Raw genomic sequence first — 17885 nt, forward strand, 5'->3', positions numbered from 1 at the left:
TAAAGTAAATAAATAAATCTTTTAAAAATTAGATTTATGAGGATAATTTTTTAAAAAGCTCAGGAAAATGTAATTAAAATTGAAGTTTTTTTTTGTAATAAAATTTGAAGATCATGAGATGTCTTTAAAAAGTTCATAGAAAATGCATACTATGAAAAAGCTGTCTAAATTTCAAAATTTTAGATTTTAAATTTTTTGATAGGTGATGGCTTGTAGTTTTTCAATCTTATTTGTACCTTTGTTCCCTCTTTCATTCCTTGACATTTACTTAACGCCTTTTCCTTTTTTCTTATTGCTGCTTTATTCATCTTATCCAATAATACGCTCTCAGCAATCAGTTCTACTTGGTTTTTGTTTTTACTTCCACAACCGTAGAAATTTATTGATTGGCTATTGTGTGTGTTTGTGTTTTTCAAGCTCCCTAAATTGAATGCTTAGTGCATTTATTTTTAATGTCTTTTTTAAAAGTGAGCGTATTTGTGGCTATAAAATGCCGGTTGACTTGGCCACATCCCTTGGAGTTTGATGGACGGAGTTCTCACGTTGTTGATTTCTGAGCGGCTCCCATTTCAATCGTGACGGCCTCCGCAACCCGGGAGTCATTTAGAGGCACACGAACTTTGGAGTGCGGTTTGCTTTGTCAATTAATGCTCATTTACTTTGCATCTTTCAAGAGGTTCCTAGGCCTCTTGGATCCGCCACTGTGCCCTCGGGTTTCCCAGTGCTGTTTTCCATGTGTGTTTGCACGTGTGTGTGTCTTCCTGTCATCCCTAGGAACTGAACAGGATGGAAGGCAGATCTTACCTCCCCCAGTTTTTGCTCTTGTTTGTGTGTGTGGGTCTAAAGACTTATTTATTGGAAAGAGGTATGGAGAGGGAGGACGAGATGGGAAATCCTCCATCCAGTGGTTCATCCCCAAATGGGCGCAACAGTCAGGGCCGGGCCAGACTGAAACCAGGAGCTTCATCCAGGTCTCTCCAGGGCCCAAGCATTTGGGTCACCGGCTGCTTTCTCAGGTGCATTAGCAGAGAGCTGGATCAAAAGTGGGGCAGCCAGGATTCAACCTGGTGCCCCGTGGGATGCTGGCACCACAGGCAGCGGCCTAACCTGCTACACCACAGCGCCCGTCCCCTTGGAAAGTTCTCAAAAGTTCAATGATGTGACGATGAGCTCAATAGGAGGAACCTGGCCTGTGGGGCACAGGGACACTTTAAAGTCCAAAACTGCTTTACAGTCTAGCAATGACCCCGGTCTCCCCTTGACTGGGGAGGGGAGTACCTTGGCCCGGAGCTGCTGCTTGGATGGAGACCAGCAGAGGCAGCACGGGTCAGCGCTGTCATTCTCTGTGCGCTCTGACTTGTACCTCGGGAGAGTGTGCTCTGCTCTAACCCTGCTACGCCAGCCCCAGGTCAGACCTCACCCCTGGCCACCAGGACTCCTGCAAGTCTCTTCACTGGCCCTTAGCTCTTCTATCACAGGCCTTCCTCCCAGGTGGCCATCGGCGTCATCTAAAACAATGACCCAGTCGCACTATGATGGCTGATAAGAAAGGAAGTTCTTACAGGTTGGAGGGCAAATGTATCATCACATTCAAGACCCCTTACTACCCAGTACCTCTAATACCCAACCAATAAAACGGGCTATGGCAGCCGGCGCTGTGGCGTAGTAGGCTAAGCCTTTGCTTGCAGCACTGGCATCCCATATGGGTGCTGATTGGAGTCCTGGCTGCTCCTCTTCCAATCCAGCTCCATGCTAATGGCCTGGGGAAGCAGTGGAAGATGGCTAAGTGCTTGGGCCTCTGCACCCACGTGGGAGATGCGAAAGAAGCTCCTGGCTTTGCGTGGCCCAGCTCCGGTAGTTGCGGCCACTTGGGGAATGAACCAGCAGATGAAAAATCTGTCTTTGCCTCAAATAAATAAATAAATCTTAAAAAAAAAAAAAAAAAGGCCATGAAGTTTAAGTTGGCCATAAACTGAGACATGGGGTGGTTCTGTGAACGAAACAAGGCCTTTACTAAGGTCTAACCTGACATGACTGCTTTCTGTTACGTTCTTAGATTAGCCCCTTCTTCCTTGGGCTTAAGTTCTTCATGGAATACTCATACAAGGGCACAACCAAAAACTCATTGAGGTGTTTGGCTGAAGCCGTTTGCCCGTCTTCTGCCCTTGTCTTATCATGAAATCCACCCAGACTCCTAATACTGTGTTTTTCCTGGAAGAACCGTGTGAGATCACACTCAGTGCTGCACCCAGCACGGGGGAGAAGCTATTGTTGGGCAAAGCAGACGCCATAGAAAAATCCATTGTTTTCCTAATACACCGCCTATAAGGAAAGCGCCCACAAAACCTCTGTTTAAGTTGCAGTCATTCTCAAAGGGTCTGGGCGCCTCTCTAGCCGGGGAATGGCCAACAGGTGTTTGCCCTCTGTCTGGAATGTGCTCTGTGAGAACAGAACCTCCTGCCCCACTCCCCTCCCAAGGGCGGCTGCACCGGTGTCTGCAGGTACCCCTGCCCGCCGTCTCGCTGCACCTGCACTTGCTAACGGTTCAGCGACAGCACCACCTGCGCGCTGATACAGGTGGGCGGTGGGGTGGGAAGTGCCTGCACCTGCCGAGCTTGGACAGCGCGTGGCCTCTGGGAACGGCGGTGGGAAGTCTTGAGTCAGCTGCGTGGCCAAACCCTCGTCCACAGAGCGCACCCAAGCCGAGGTGGACCTGGTGGTCCTCGCCTCCCCGGGCTCCCCCGACGCAGCTGACCACGCTGCCTCTCGGGGGTCACTCCGACGTGCTCCCCCTCTCCGGCGGGCGGCCAGCTGACCCGCGCGCTGACCTCTGCCAGGACCCCAGGGCGCAGGTGCCGCCAGAGGTGCGAGGCCAAGGCGCTCGGGCAGCTCGGGACCCGCCCTCCTCGGGGTGTCCGCGGCGCTGATTGGCCGGCCGGGGGCTGGGGCTGCGGCGGAGGGGCGGCCGGCCGCGCGCCCGCCTCGCCTGCGCGGGGGCGCGCCCGCGGCACGAGGCCGGGCGGGAGCTGGTGTGAGTGACGGCCGCGCGAGCCAATGGGGCGGGCGCGCGCCGCCGCCGCCGCCGCGCGGCCCCTGACGCGGGCCCGGGCGCCGCGCCGCTGCGGCTGCGGGCGGCGACGGCTGCACCATGGGCCGGCTGCTGCGGGCTTCCCGGCTGCTGCGGCTGTCGCCGCCGCCACCGCCGCTGCTGCTGCTGCTGCTGCTGGCCGGGGGTGAGTGCGCGCGGCACCGGGCGGCCGAGCGAGCGGCGGGCGCCGTGCTGGACAGCTCCCCGGGCCGCCAACAAAGGGGCGGGCTCGTGTGGCGCGGCGCGAGAGCGCGCGGGCCGCCGACCAGCCCGCCTGCTGGCCGGCGGCGTGGGGATGGTGGCGAGTGCCCCCCGAGTGAGGCGACACCTGGGGCCGGGGCGCGCGTGAGGCCCGCCCGCCGCCCGGTCCCGACACACCAGACACGCGGGAGCGGCCCAGGGGTGCGAACGCGCGCCGCCATCGCGGGGGCTCCGCCCGGGACGCGGCAGGTGCGCAGGGTCGCGCGCGCTCGGCGGGGAGGAGCAGCCTGCGTGACAGGGGCTCGGGGAGGCAGGGACCGCATTCGTGCGGGCCCCGCACACAGCTGTGCGGCGTAGAGGTGTTGATGGGTGCGCGCCCGGGGCCACTCTGTTAGGAGCGGACACACACACAAAAAAGGGAGTGTCCCAGCCACGGGGAGGGCTCTGCTTGCGACGGCGACGCGGCCGGACGCTCCCAAGCAGCTGTCACACATGCGTGTGTGTGTCCGCGCGCGCGGGATGTGTGCAGGTGCGCAGCGGCTCGCGCGGTGTGGGAGAAAGCGCTCCCGAGGGGCGTGCGTGCGTGTGCAGGGGGTGTGACAGCCCGAGAGGGGGGTTACGTGAGGACTTGGCGCGGCTGGCACAGCAGAGGGGACTGAGTTGTGGTCGCACGCCCCAGCGTGGCGTGTGCCGTGGAGAGCGCTGCTGGCCCCCGCGTGTGCGTGTGTGTGCGTGGCTGGCAGGTAGCCTGGCCTGGCTTCGTTCCTGAGTCACGGGTGCGTCTGTTGGGAGCAGTGTGCGTGGCTCCGTGGCTGCTTCCCGGGCTTGTTGTGCGCAGGTGTGTGGGAGGGGAGGGGCTGTCTGCTTGGTGGGGCCGCCAGATGGGCTCACGGTGACAGGCCGGGAGGGGACAGGGGCCCTTCGCTGGGATCCGTGAGGCCACCGAGGATGGACAGAGGCCCTAAGGCCGTGTCCAGAGGAAAGTGTCCGTCGCTCGCACACACCTGCCTGAATCCCGAGTACCTTAACTCCTCTCTGGACCAAGTGCGGCTGATGGGTCCGCCGATCCTTTGTGTGACGGCCACACCAGAGCTGGCCAGCGGAGATGTGGCGCTATGCCCCTGCGCGACTGGCTGCGGGTTACTGTCCCAGCTTCCGTGCAACCCCGGCCCCCGCCCCCTGTGGCCGTCTTCTCCCGCAGCGTGGAGGGCGCGGGCGAGTGTCTGGCGCCCTTGGCCAGCTTGGCGTGGACCCTTCCCCGCGAGCTCTCAGACGCCCACGGACACACGCGTGTGGCGCTGTGTCTGCTGAGGCTGATGGAGAGAGAGGTGGCCCTGGGCTGGTGGTGGACGTGGGAGGGGGAGGTTGGCGCCAGGAGCAAACCGCAGGGGCTGACCTGGAGCCGGAGGTAAACACGGCTTCCGCCCCAGGGCCGTCAGCGTGCGTCGCTGGGTGGATTTGGGTCAGGTTTTATTTGTTCACTGTGTGTGTGCGTGCGTGCGCCTCTCTCTCTCCTCGCCCGCGCCACCACCGTCTCTGTTAGGAGTGATGAAGTGACAGAAAATTATAGGTGCCAGAAGGGGGAGGAAAAAAAAAAAAGGAAATCCATCACACAGCGAGTGGAAAGCTGCAGTTTGAAGTCACGTGGGCTCTCAAGTACGGCAGATTAATTAGGAAGCGAAACAGTGACTGGACCCGGACTGGTCAGGCCTCTGCTGCTACTCCGGTGCCGTCTTATGGAGGACAGTTTTGAAAATAAGGTCTCCTAATTACCAAAACAATTGTCTGCCAAGGCTGTTGAAAATAGCAGGCGCCGGGGCCTGCGTTGTGGCACAGCGGGTGAAGCTGCCGCCTGCAGCGCCAGCATCCCATATGGGTGCCGGTTCGAGTCCCGCCTGCTCCACTTCTGATCCAGCTCTCTGCTGTGGCCCAGGAGAGCAGTGGAGGATGGCCCAAGTGCTTGGACCCTGCACCGGCATGGGAGACCCGGGGGAGGCTCCTGGCTCCTGCCTGGCCCCGCCCTGACCGTTGTGGCCATTTGGGGAGTGGACCAGTGGATGGAGGATCTCTGTTCTCCTGCTCTAACTCTGCCTTTCAAATAACTAAAAAATAAAGGAAATTAGCAAGTGCTACAGGTCAACAACAGTCACCACAAGGAAAAACAAGGTCAAGGCAGTGGACCTGCGTACCAGGAAAGGAATGAAAACCAGGAAACACTAGATTCCTCTTTTTTTTCCTCAGCACGATTTTCAAAATCTTTGTTAAAAAAGGAAGACAGAGAGGAAAAAGAGCGATGTTGGAGGGGGCCTGTGGCTGCCCCAGGTGACCGGCAGGGAGAGGTTCAGAGAACGGGGGACCTCGCCCGAGCCGTGGACAGGGCAAGGGACAGAGCAGTGAATGTTGGCACCGCCGTCCCCTGCCCAGGCCGTGTGGCCGTCCAACACCTGTCTTACCCCACAGGTGGGCAGTCAGCGGGCTCCCTACTCGGACTCATCTCGCGAGGGCACAGGCGGCTTTCCCGAGGCCCGAGAGTTCTGGGGTGCCAGGACGAGGCCCAGGAGGCAGGGGCTTGTCGCCGAGGTCTCACAGAGGCCCTGCACGTCTGCCTCTTGGGAGCAGAGGGGGAGCTGCAGGCTTCGCCAGGGAGATGACCTTGCCCTTGGCCCGGGAGGGAGAGCCCCAGCTCAGGGCCCTCTCGGCGCAGCTGCTCGAGTGCCCTGGGACCCGGACAGGAGCTGTTGGGTGATAATTAGAAGCATCTCTGATCAGTTGGCGCTTTGTCTTCCTGGAATGCATGAATGAGATTTCCAGATTAATTTCTCCTGTTCTGGTTCCATGCCAGACGCGTTCCCCATCCCAGGGGATGCTGGTTCTGCAGGGCAGGGCTCTGAAGCGTAGAGGCGGCCCCTCCCCGAGGGCTGGCTCCAGGGAGCACCTGGCGCACCTCTTGGTGCAGAGTGGGAGCTGAGCAGTGGTCAGGGTTTCTGTGTAACCAGCAGCCCAACACAAATGTTACCTCTGCCAAGACAGCACAGCCAGCCTGAAGCCAGAGCTCCCTGTCTCAGGGGCAGTGTCTTGTGACTCTGATCCACTTCCTAAAAATCAGGAAATAACTGTGAAGTAAGTACAGGGTGGGGATGACATACTTCCAGATACAGGGCCTCTGTGGGATAAAACAAGGAGGTTCATGGTGGTGAAAACTCAGGGAACCTTCATTGCCTTGGTCTTTAGTGACAGGGTCTTTCCCTCGCAGTCTGCTTTAAATGTGTGTGTGTGTAGGCACGCATGATTCGAAAGGCAGAGTTACAGAGAGAGGTACAGGAAGATGTTCCATCCGCTGGTTTGCTCCTCAGCTGGCTACAGTGGTCAGGGCTATGCCAGTATAAAGCCAGGAGCCCAGAACTCCTTTCTGGTCTCCCCACAGGTGGCAGGGACCCAGCCACCTGGGCCATCTTCTATTGCTTTCCTAGGGACATAGCAGGGACCCGGATCGGAAGTGGAGCAGCTGGGGCTGGGACCAGCACTCATATGGCGGTGGTTTTTTCTTTGGCCCCGAATCCCTGTGACATATTTGGGCAGTCTGGGGTCTGGTCATCCTTTCTGTACACTGTGGAGGGAGGGCTCCCAGCTCAGCAAGCGGCAGCTCCTTGTCCCTTCTCCATGGAGCTTCTAGACCTTTCTGTTGAGAGGGGACAGCTAATGACAGCTCTTCCATTCACTTGCTGTTTGACCTGAATCCCACGACAGCTCACGTATTTCATGTGTGAAACAGGGGATTGAGCCGGATCCTTTCTTGTTTATTCAAGGATTTACTGAGCCCCTATTGTGTGTCAGAGACCAGGAGGCCGTGGAATTAAGGGGCACATTGACTAAGCACTCCTCATTTATTTGTTTATTTATAAGATGGATTTATTTGGAAGGCAGAGTTAACAGAGGGGAAGAGGCAGAGAGAGATCTTTGATTTGCTGGTTCACTCTCCAAATAGCTGCATAGGCCGAGGCTGAAGCCAGGGGCTGCTTCCTCCAGGTCTCCTACACAGGTGCAGGGGCCCAAGGACTCGGGCCATCTTCTGTTGCTCTCCCAGATAGATTAGGAGGGAGCTGGATTGGAAGTGGAGCAGCCGGGACTTGAACTGGCGTCCACGTGGGATGCCAGGTACTGCAGGCAGTGGTTTAACCTATTGTGCCACAGCGCCGGTCTCAGTGCTCCTTGTTTATAAAGGAGGTTGTACGGGGTCTCAGTCAGTCAGGTGAGGAAGTGTGGCGACAAGAATCTGTCCAGAAGGCTCTATGAGAGGGAGGAAGTGCACCTCGTCCAGGCTGGTGGTGGGCAGCAAAGGTGTCTCAGAAACTGAGACCGGGGTCAGTGTGGCGCAGTAGGTTAAGCCACAGCCTGTGACCTGCCTCCCTCTTCAGAACACCGGTTGAAGTCCTGGCTGCTCTGCTTCCAGTCCAGCGCTCTGCTAATGGCCTGGGCTAGTAGTGGAAAATGGACCAAGGTCTTGGGCCCCTGCACCCAGGTGGGACACGCAGTGGAGTTCTGGCTCCTGGCTTCAGTGTGGCCCAGCCCCAGCTGTTGAGGCCATTTGGGAAATGAACCAGTGGACAAAAGATGGCTTTCCCTCTTTCAGTCACTCCCTGACTCTGCCTTTTAAGTAAATATTTTTTTTTTTTATTTTTTGACAGGCAGAGTGGACAGTGAGAGAGAGAGAGACAGAGAGAAAGGTCTTCCTTTACCGTTGGTTCACCCTCCAATGGCCGCTGCAGCCGGCGCCCTGCAGCCAGCGCACCGCGCTGATCTGAAGCCAGGAGCCAGGTGCTGCCTCCTGGTCTCCCATGTGGGTGCAGGGCCCAAGCACTTGGGCCATCCTCCACTGGACTCCTGGGCCACAGCAGAGAGCTGGACTGGAAGAGAAGTGACTGGGACAGAATCCAGCGCCCCAACCGGGACTAGAACCTGGTGTGCCGGCGCCGCAGGCAGAGGATTAGCCTAGTGAGCTGCGGTGCCGGCCAATTTTTTTATTTTTTAAGATTATGTATTTGAAAGTCAGAGTTGCAGAAAGGAGAGAGATTTTCCATCTGCTGGTTCACTCCCCAAATGGCCGTAACAGCCGGGGCCAGGCCAGACTGAAGCTAGGAGCCAGGAACTTCCGCTGGGTCTTCCACATGGGTGCAGGGCCCAAGCACTTGGGCCATGTTCCACTGCTTTCCCAGGTGCATTAGCAGGGAGCTGGATCAGAAATGGAGCAGCCAGGACTTGAACTGGTGCTTGTGTGGGAAGCTGATGTTGCAGGTGCCGGCTTTATCAGCCCCACACTGAATAACATTTAACCATACAGGTAAAGCCGCCGCCCATAACATCTGAAAGCAGTTCAGGTGGTAAATCTTGTGCTGTGTGTACTTTTTAAAAAAATATTTATTTACTTGAAAGAGTTAAACAGAGAAAGGAGAGGCAGAGAGAGAGAGTCTTCCATCCAATGGTTCACTCCCCAGATGGCCGCAGTGGCCGGAGCTGTGCTGATCCGAAGCCAGGAGCTTCATCCAGGTCTCCCACGTGGGTGCAGGGACCCAAGCACTTGGGCCATCTTCTACTGCCTTCCCAGTGCATAGCAGAGAGCTGGATGGGAAGTGGAGCAGCCAGGACGCGAACCAGCACCCATATGGGATGCCTGCACTGCAGGCAGCTGCTTTACCCGCTACACCACAGCGCCGGCCCTGTGCTGTGTGTATTTTACCAGAATTAAGAAGGTGTTGGAGGGGCCGGCGCTGTGGTGTAGGGGACTAAGCCGGCAGATGGTTCGACAGGGGGAGAGTTGGGGAGAAATGGGTGCTCAGGCCGAAGGGCTAGCAGGTACAAAGACCCAGAGGCCAAGAGGGCGTCATGTTCTGGAAATTACTGGAGAGTGTGGGTGAGGAGTGGGTGACCCTGGAGAGGGTGCGTGAGGAGTGGGTGGCCCTGGAGAGTGTGCGTGAGGAGTGGGGGACCCTGGAGAGGGTGAGTGAGGAGTGGGGGACCCTGGAGAGGGTGCGTGAGGAGTGGGTGACTGGAGAGTGTGCGTGAGGAGTGGGTGACCCTGGAGAGTGTGAGTGAGGAGTGAGTGACCCTGGAGAGGGTGAGTGAGGAGTGGGGGACCCTGGAGAGGGTGAGTGAGGAGTGGGTGACCCTGGAGAGGGTGAGTGAGGAGTGGGGGACCCTGGAGAGTGTGAGTGAGGAGTGGGTGACCCTGGAGAGTGTGGGTGAGGAGTGGGTGACCCTGGAGAGTGTGCGTGAGGAGTGGGGGACCCTGGAGAGGGTGCGTGAGGAGTGGGGGACCCTGGAGAGGGTGAGTGAGGAGTGGGTGACCCTGGAGAGTGTGCGTGAGGAGTGGGGGACCCTGGAGAGTGTGGGTGAGGAGTGGGGGACCCTGGAGAGTGTGGGTGAGGAGTGGGGGACCCTGGAGAGGGTGAGTGAGGAGTGGGTGACCCTGGAGAGTGTGGGTGAGGAGTGGGTGACCCTGGAGAGGGTGAGTGAGGAGTGGGTGACCCTGGAGAGTGTGAGTGAGGAGTGGGTGGCCCTGGAGAGTGTGCGTGAGGAGTGGGTGACCCTGGAGAGGGTGCGTGAGGAGTGGGGGACCCTGGAGAGGGTGAGGAGTGGGTGACCCTGGAGAGGGTGAGTGAGGAGTGGGTGACCCTGGAGAGGGTGCGTGAGGAGTGGGTGACCCTGGAGAGTGTGAGTGAGGAGTGGGTGACCCTGGAGAGGGTGAGTGAGGAGTGGGTGACCCTGGAGAGTGTGAATGAGGAGTGGGGGACCCTGGAGAGTGTGGGTGAGGAGTGGGTGACCCTGGAGAGTGTGGGTGAGGAGTGGGTGACCCTAGAGAGTGTGAGTGAGGAGTGGGTGACCCTGGAGAGGGTGAGTGAGGAGTGGGTGACCCTGGAGAGTGTGAGTGAGGAGTGGGGGACCCTGGAGAGGGTGCGTGAGGAGTGGGGGACCCTGGAGAGTGGAAGGGGGCGGAAGGTGTCCGTGTCGGAGGCTCCTTCTCTGCTGCTGGCCCTTTGTCTTGGTGACAGGAGTGACAGAGGCAGTTCTGTATTCACGAGGGGCTCCCTGAGCTTTGTTACTCGAAGCGCGGCCCGTGGACCTGCAGTGTTGTTCAGCCTGCTGAGCTGGGGCTGGCTAGAGTCTGACGAGTATGGCTTAAATTATTTAGTTCATGATTCCCTGCGATAGCCATTAGGCTGGGGTCAGCTGCGTGGTTCTTCTGGTCTCAGCTGGACTTCTTCAGGCTTGCTGTCAGCTGCCGGTCACCCCGCTGCTCTTGGCTGGCTCTGTCCCGTTGAGATATCAGCTGGCACGCGGAGCTGACGTGGGCAGCTGGCCGGCCCGGGCTGGTATGGGCAGGGGAGTTCACAGAGGACGGGGGCAGGGCCGGCCTTCGGGGCCTTGCCTTGGAAATGGCACGGCATCACCACTTCTCTGCCTCCTCTTGGCTGTTGGAACTCACACAAGAGCAGCTCAGATGCGAGGAGTGGGCAGTTAGCCGTCGGCTCTGGCCAGGGGGAGCGTGGGGGAGCGTCGCAGTTGTATGGCGAGGACCCGTGGCTTGGAGGCTGCTGACTGGCCTCGGTGGACCGTCCACTGACCACAGAGCCTCAGGGAGGAAGCTTAAGAAGATGGTTTTCCACGGTAGGACACGTGACCCTGTCTCTTTCTCATGCACATACTACAGCGTGGAAACAGTTTTCCTTCATAATAACAGGGCTAGGAAAAAACCATGAGTAGTTTACTGTCCCCTGCCCCCCCACCCCCCGATGGGAAGGAGGACTGACGGAAGGGGCCGTGGGAAGGCCTGAGCTGCCCGGAACCCGACATCCCTGACTCCCCCTCTCCTGAACAGAGGGAAGTGGACCCTGAGCTGATGGGCTCGGCTTTCCTGGCCTCCAAGTATCCAGCCTCTTAGAAACTGCAGAGCGTGAGGATGCCGTGGCCGCGTTGGTGCTGGGGACACAGTCACGGGCTCGAGGATCATGGCGTAGCTTCGTGGAGCCAGGGCCTTGGGTCTGGAGGAGAGGTGGTGACTTCCCGGTCTGCATTTAGCAGAGAGCCAGGAATTCCCGGGGCTGCTGGTGACCAAGCTGTCCCGGAGCGGCGCAGCACCTTGGGGCCTGCCCTCCAGAGCTCACGGGAGACAGTTTCGCAGAGTCTCAGAGTGGACGTGACCACAGTCCTTACCAGCTCTGGGCAGAGGCTGAGATCTCGGGGTCTGCCTGCCCGTGTCCACCCCAGCCCTCCCCCCAGACTCTCCCTAGCATTTGTGGAAGGCACGGAGAACGCCTCTGATCTTCATTACCGCGGCAGCCTGTCCTTTGGGCGTATTTGAAGATGCCGGCCGACCACCGTCTCCTTTAAAAATCCCCTTTTCTAGGCCACGGGCTGCCGGGTCTGTTCTTTCTTTGGGATGATCACAGGTTTGCAGAATACTCTGGTCTGTGCAGCCCTGTGGAGAGCAGCGCACACATGCTGCCGGGGGTGAGCTCATCTGAGGCCCCTCCCCCGCAGGGGCTGCGGGAATCGCTGGCCTCGTTGTGCACGTGGGGGCTCAGCCAGCAAGCCAGAAACACAAACCTGCTTTGCTGGCAGCCGGCGCTGGCCTCCAGAGCACCCTTCTGTCTCGATTTCAAGGCCCATTTATCCTCTGCCGGTCTCTCTTCCTCCCCATTCATGCTACCCCAGAATGCCTCCCTTGTGGCGCTCCCCGTCCTGCGTTTTCCGGCGGCTGCATCATGCGCGGAGCCTCCTGCACAGCCCAATGTCCCCTCTGTTTCTCCCAGAACAGTCGGAAGCATTCTCCCTTTCTCCGGGGCCCGTCGCTGGCTTGGCACGTACCTAGCTTCAGGCTGCTGCTTCATCAGGGGCTTGTGGAGGTTAGCATTCAGACGCTGCTCACGATGCCAGCTGTTACCTGTGTTACAAACACACCACCTGTGCTGCTGTCAGGCCGGGCCGCGGGGCACGTCCCGCCCCGGGCAGGAGAAAACCCTGGAGCTCGCCTTCTGACATCACTGGAAAGAGTCTGGAGGTCACTCCTGCCCGCTGCCTTGCCTCTTGGAGGGGACCAAGACCAGAGGCCGGAAGCCGCTTTGCAGGAGGCCAAGGGCCCGCGCCACATGCCCGCTGTTGAGCCGAGAGACGGCGAGTGGGGCTGCAGTCCTCGTTTTCACTGACCGGGAGGGGAAGAGGGCCTCCCTTTAATCGGGTGCTGCTTTGTGCATCTGCTTGTTTTCTGAATTAGGGAGATGCAGGGTTCTGAGCCCTGTGTCGGATCACCAGCCTGGCGTGAGTCTTGCCTGTGGCCTCGTGTGGTTGGTAAAAGGCCGTGTCCGGGACACCGTGCTGCCTTGGTGCAGATTGGGGAGAATCTGAGCCCAGGGCAAAGCCTGTTGAAAAATGTCCACATGGGAAGCCGGGGCCCCACGGGGCTTGTGTTTGTGCCCCGGCCCCTGGCACCATTGCTAAGGGTGTTGGTTCCTTGCTCTCCCCACCCGTCGCCTCCGTCTCCCCCTTGCTCAGCGTTTGGCCTTTTCAGAATGAAGACAGCATCTCAGAACCCCCACAGCCTCTGGGTGTCAGAGGGGCCGTGGAGGACCCCAGCACTGGGCTCTTTGTGGTCGGACACGCCCTCCCCTGCCCTCTGCCGCCTCTCCTAACCGTCTGCCTTTATGTCCCTGCAGGAGCGTCCCTGGGTGCCTGCGCAGCTGGGTCTGATGAGCCCGGCCCAGAGGGCCTCACCTCCACCTCCTTGCTGGACCTCCTGCTGCCCACTGGCCTGGAGCCCCTGGACTCAGAGGAGCCCAGTGAGGCCATGGGCCTGGGAGCCGGCCTGGGAGCCCCTGGCTCGGGCTTCCCCAGCGAAGAGAGCGAAGAGTCTCGGATCCTGCAGCCCCCGCAGTACTTCTGGGAGGAAGAGGAGGAGCTGAACGACTCCAGCCTGGACCTGGGTCCCACTGCAGGTAGCCTTTCTTCCCTGGAGAGCGTGCACCACGTGCATGCCAGAGTGAGCCACACGACCGTGCCCCGCCCCGCTGCCCTGTCCTCCCGCTCCCCACCACTTTTTTTTTTTTTTTTTTTTTTTGACAGGCAGAGTTAGACAGTAAGAGAGAGAGACAGAGAGAAAGGTCTTCCTTCCGTTGGTTCACCCCCCAAATGGCTGCTATAGCCGGTGCACTGCGCCGATCCGAAGCCAAGAGCCAGGTACTTCTCCTGGTCTCCCATGTGGGTGCAGGGCCCAAGCACTTGGGCCATCCTCCACTGCACTCCCGGGCCACAGCAGAGAGCTGCACTGGAAGAGGAGCAACCGGGACAGAATCTGGTGCCCTGACCAGGACTAGAACCCGGGGTGCCGGCGCCGCAGGCAGAGGATTAGCCTAGTGAGCTGCAGTGCCGGCCTCTCCCCACCACTTCTGACCGTGCTGCCATCCACCTGACATCAGGGCAGGGTCCCTGGGACTCGAGCGTCCAGCTGGCCCAGGACACCCATTCGTGGTTAACTTTAACTGCTGTTACTTTGTTCTTAATGTATATAACGCTTGTCACCTGGGAGACGAGGAGCGGTGTCTGCATTCCGGACAAGGGAAGTGGAGGCTTGCAGAGGAGAAAGCTCGCCCGAGGCCGGGCGGCTGCGCAGCAGTCGTGTTCCAGAGGTGTGGGAGTTGCGTCTCCCCGCCTCGGTGCTCTGTCGGGGGTTCCCGTGAGACCAGCGCAGCTGCGTCCCTCTGGGTCTGTTTGCATCCAGTCCAGAGGCTCCGGTTGCCTCCCTCTGGGGGCATCAGAGCCGGTGGCTGGGTCAGCAGAGCGTTTCTGTGAATGCTGGCGTCCCGGGGCGAGTGTGAGGCCTGGCGCTCTGAGCGGGAACGAGATCACACGGGGGCGGCTGATCCTGCTGGCTGTGCCGCAGCTGCAGCAGCTGTGCCCTTTCTAAACGATGACCTGGTGCGTGTGTTTGTGTGTGCGTGTGTGTACGTGTGCGTGGGGCTGGGGTGTTGCAGATTTTAGCCATAATATTCATTCTCAATATAGATAGTGTTGATTGGATGTAGTCTCTCCAGTTGCAAAGAACCACATAAACCTTGTAGAAAATCTGAGAAATAAAAAAAACAATACATAGAAGAAAAAAACCACCCATAATCCCACAGCTGGAGGATCATCAGCACTCACAGTTTGGGGTCTGTCCTTCCCATCACCGCTGTGTGCAGAACTGGAGTCGTAAGGGACACTTTTATTCCACATCAGTGGCCACCCTTTTGTGTAACCCGATTTTTAATGACTACGTGTTATGTCATGTTGTGGGTCATCGAATGATGACACCAGTTCCCTGCCAACACAGAAGCTGCGTCCAGGTTTAATCCTTGCACTTCGCTGGTTGTTTCCTTAGGGTACATTTCTAGAGTAAAATCGCTAGGTCAGAAGATGGGTCAGTCAGCGTCCTGTCGGTGACGCCATCCGATCAAGATGGTCCACGGAGGGCTTACCTAGAACGCTGTGGGGACACAAACCCAGAGGATCCAGGAGCAGCAGCAGCTGAGCGGTCACATCTGAGCCCCAAGAGACAAGGAGTGGCCGGTGAAAGGGGCCTACAGGGAGGGATGTGAGAGTGGGTGGCTCTGTGGGGAAACCAGGAGAGCAGACCCCCAGCCTCAGTTGCAGGAAGCCAGGGCATGGGATCCTGTGGCCTTGGTCCACCGGCTTCCCGACCAGGGCCAGGATCCATGGACGTGGGAAAGTAGACCTGGACAGCAAACAGGCGCTGATCTGTGCAAAGGCCACAGTGAACTGTTGGCCCTGCTGAAGGTCTGTCCCTGTGCAGCTCAGCACACGTGGGCCGGGCGTCAGTGCTGTGAATCCTTCCCAACAGAGTTTTGTCATTGAGAAACCTTTCTCAGCTTGATAGGAGAAATTATCAGGGCTTTGATTGTGAATAAGTTGTGTCTTATTCATGATATAAGTAAGCATTACACAGAATATATATATTCTTCAGAGAACACTAGCCAGGTGCTGGCTCCGACGAGGAGCAGCCAGGACTCAGACTGGCACTGTGGTGTGGGTGCCAGTGTTGGGAGTGGCCGCTGACGCCACCTCCTGGGGCTGGCATTGTGGCGCAGCCCATCGAGCAGCTGCTTCCAACACCGGTGTCCCACATCGAGTGCCAGTTCCAGTCCTGGCTGCGCCTCTTCAGAGCCAGCATCTTGCCTGTGTGCCTAGGAAAGCAGCAGGTGAGGGACCAGGTGCTTGGGCCCTGCCGTCCATGTGGGAGAAGAGGGTGGAGCTCTTGGCTCTTGGCTTTGGCCTGACCCCGGCCTGGCTATTGCAGCCATTTGGAAAGTGAACCAACAGACGAAAGATCAGTCTGTGTGTCCCTGCCTTTTGAATAAGTAAATAAGTCTTTAAAAATATGTATTCTGTCTCTATGATGAATATAATAAATAGTATAATCATATGTAACATACAAGAGTTTCACAAAGTTCATGGAAAAATAAGATGAAAACTTATTTTGGGTCAAAAAAATTTAGAAATCTATGCATAGTTTTTTTTCATAATATGTATTTTCCATGATGTTTTTGAAGATTCCTGATAAAATATACTTGAATAATCTGTATGAATAATGCATTTTTGTATAGAAATAATACCTATTTATAGATCTTTTTGATTTGAAGCATAGTGTAGTTAAAAGAAGAAGCTTTGCAGTCAGGCGGGTCCCACAGTTCCAGTGCTGCGATGTGAGTTTTGGCAGGCAGCTTAATCGGTGCCTTGGAGGTAATCGCGCCTGTCCCGCAGGGCTGTGAGTTTCCAGCGCAGGAAGCCATTTCAAGTATTAGTATGCAGCTTGGCACATATGAAGCACTTTGTGGGTATTAGTTTGGTTTTATTTTTTTCCCAGATTTATTTATTTATTTATTTATTTATTTATTTATTTATTTATTTTATTGAGATGCCAAGTTACAGAGAGGAAGAGGCCTTCCCTCTGCTCATTCATGCCCCAGTTGGCCACAGTGGTCGGAGATGGGCGGATCTGAAGCCAGGAGCTTTTTGCGGGTCTCCCACATGGGGGCAGGAGTCCATGCCCTTGGACCCTCTTCCACTATTTTCCCAGGCTATGAGCAGGGAGTGGATGGGAAGTGGAGCAGCTGGGACTCGAACTGGCACCCATCTGGGATGCCGGTGCCACCGGCAGAGACTTAGCCTGCTAAGCCACAGCACTGGCCCCAGGTGTTAGTTCTTAATGCTTCCCATTTGTGTCCCTGCGGCGTCAACGTGCTCTTATCACTGCACACATTTTTTTTTTTTTTTTGGACAGGTGGAGTTATAGACAGAAAGGTCTTCCTTCCTTCTGCTGGTTCACCCCCCAAATGGCCGCTATGGCCGGCACTGTGCTGATCCGAAGCCAGGAACTCCTGGTCTTCCGTGTGGGTGCAGGGGCCCAGGCACTTGGGCCATCCTCCACTGCAGTCCCAGGTCACAGCAGAGAGCTGGACTGGAAGAGGAGCAACCGGGATTAGAACCGGCACTCATATGGGATGCCGGCGCTGCAGGCGGAGGATTAACCAAGTGAGCCACGGCGCTGGCCCCATGCTCAGATCATCATATGGAGTGGATACTCACTTGTCTCTGACATATACAGAAAATACCTTTCTTAAAGGCTTGTTTATTTGAAAGGCAGGGTTAGAGAAAGAGAGAGCTTCCATCCACTGATTCACTCCCCTGAATGGTTGTGACAGCCTGGGTTGGGCCAGGCTGAAGCCAGGAACCAGGAGCTCCATTGGGGTTTCCCCATGCAGGGTGTCGTCTTCCGCTGCCTTCCCAGGTGCATTAACAGGGAGCCGGATCGGAAGTGGAGCAACCGGGACTCGAACTGCTCTCTTATGGGAAGCCAGCATGTCAAAGGCAGCAGCTAAACCTGCTGTGCCACAACACCCGCCCCCAAACACCTTTTCCGTTTGTCATTTTTTAATCTTACTGTGGTAATTTTCAGCATACAGAAATTCAATATTTTGTCAGCTTACACTTTGTTCTGAAATGAGTCAGATGTTTTTACGTCCTTTCGTTTGCTTTGTGTTTGGAGACGCCTGCCCCTCCCCGAGATCTGTGCACCTTTATCCCTCCTTTCTCTGGATCTTCACGTGGGGCTGTAGCGGTTGTAGCTGGGAGTGTGGTGTAAGGCAGGAACCCAGTTTGGTTTTCACAGTGAAGACCCCTGACAGCCGCAGTGGGTTCACGGATAAATCCATCCCTTTGCTGTTTGAGAACAGCGCCCCCCTGCCTTGCACCGCCCAGTTCTGTGTCCTCGGGTCTCGTTCCCGAGAGCCTGAGAGCCTCTGTGGAGAAGGCAGTGGTGTGCCCTGGGCCTGTGCAGGACTGCAGTGGGTACTCCCGAGTGCTGACGGGCAGACCGCAGTCCCTCCTCCCATTCCCTGGCTCCTGTCCCGTCCCTTGGCTTCTCCAGGTCTCTCGGGACTAGCTGTCACTCGCCCCAGTCCTCTGCGGTCTTCACCGCGGCTGCACGTGGCCCTTCCGCCTGCACATCCGAGTGTGGGGTGGCTCCCGGGCCCTGCTGTCCTCAATGCAC

The 17885-nt window shown here is 57.4% G+C and overlaps 1 protein-coding gene across 4 annotated transcripts in view; it reads left to right on the forward strand.

Annotated features, from left to right (window-relative positions):
- Positions 1-3074: 3074 nt before the first annotated feature.
- PODXL2 (podocalyxin like 2) overlaps positions 3075-17885 on the forward strand; it is a 39493-nt gene continuing 24682 nt past the window's right edge. For 3 of the 4 annotated variants that reach the window (XM_051852598.2, XM_070051011.1, XM_051852597.2), the window contains exons 1-2: positions 3075-3233; positions 12997-13275. In XM_051852598.2, coding sequence (XP_051708558.2) covers positions 3149-3233; positions 12997-13275 — 364 coding nt within the window. In that variant the 5' untranslated portion in view covers positions 3075-3148. Of the gene's footprint in view, positions 3234-3376; positions 3539-12996; positions 13276-17885 lie in introns of those variants that run through there. The other variant, XM_070051010.1, reaches the window with a different exon arrangement.

This window comes from Oryctolagus cuniculus, chromosome 10 (genome assembly GCF_964237555.1).
Source record: "Oryctolagus cuniculus chromosome 10, mOryCun1.1, whole genome shotgun sequence".
In the NCBI taxonomy this organism is placed as follows: Eukaryota; Metazoa; Chordata; class Mammalia; order Lagomorpha; family Leporidae; genus Oryctolagus; species Oryctolagus cuniculus.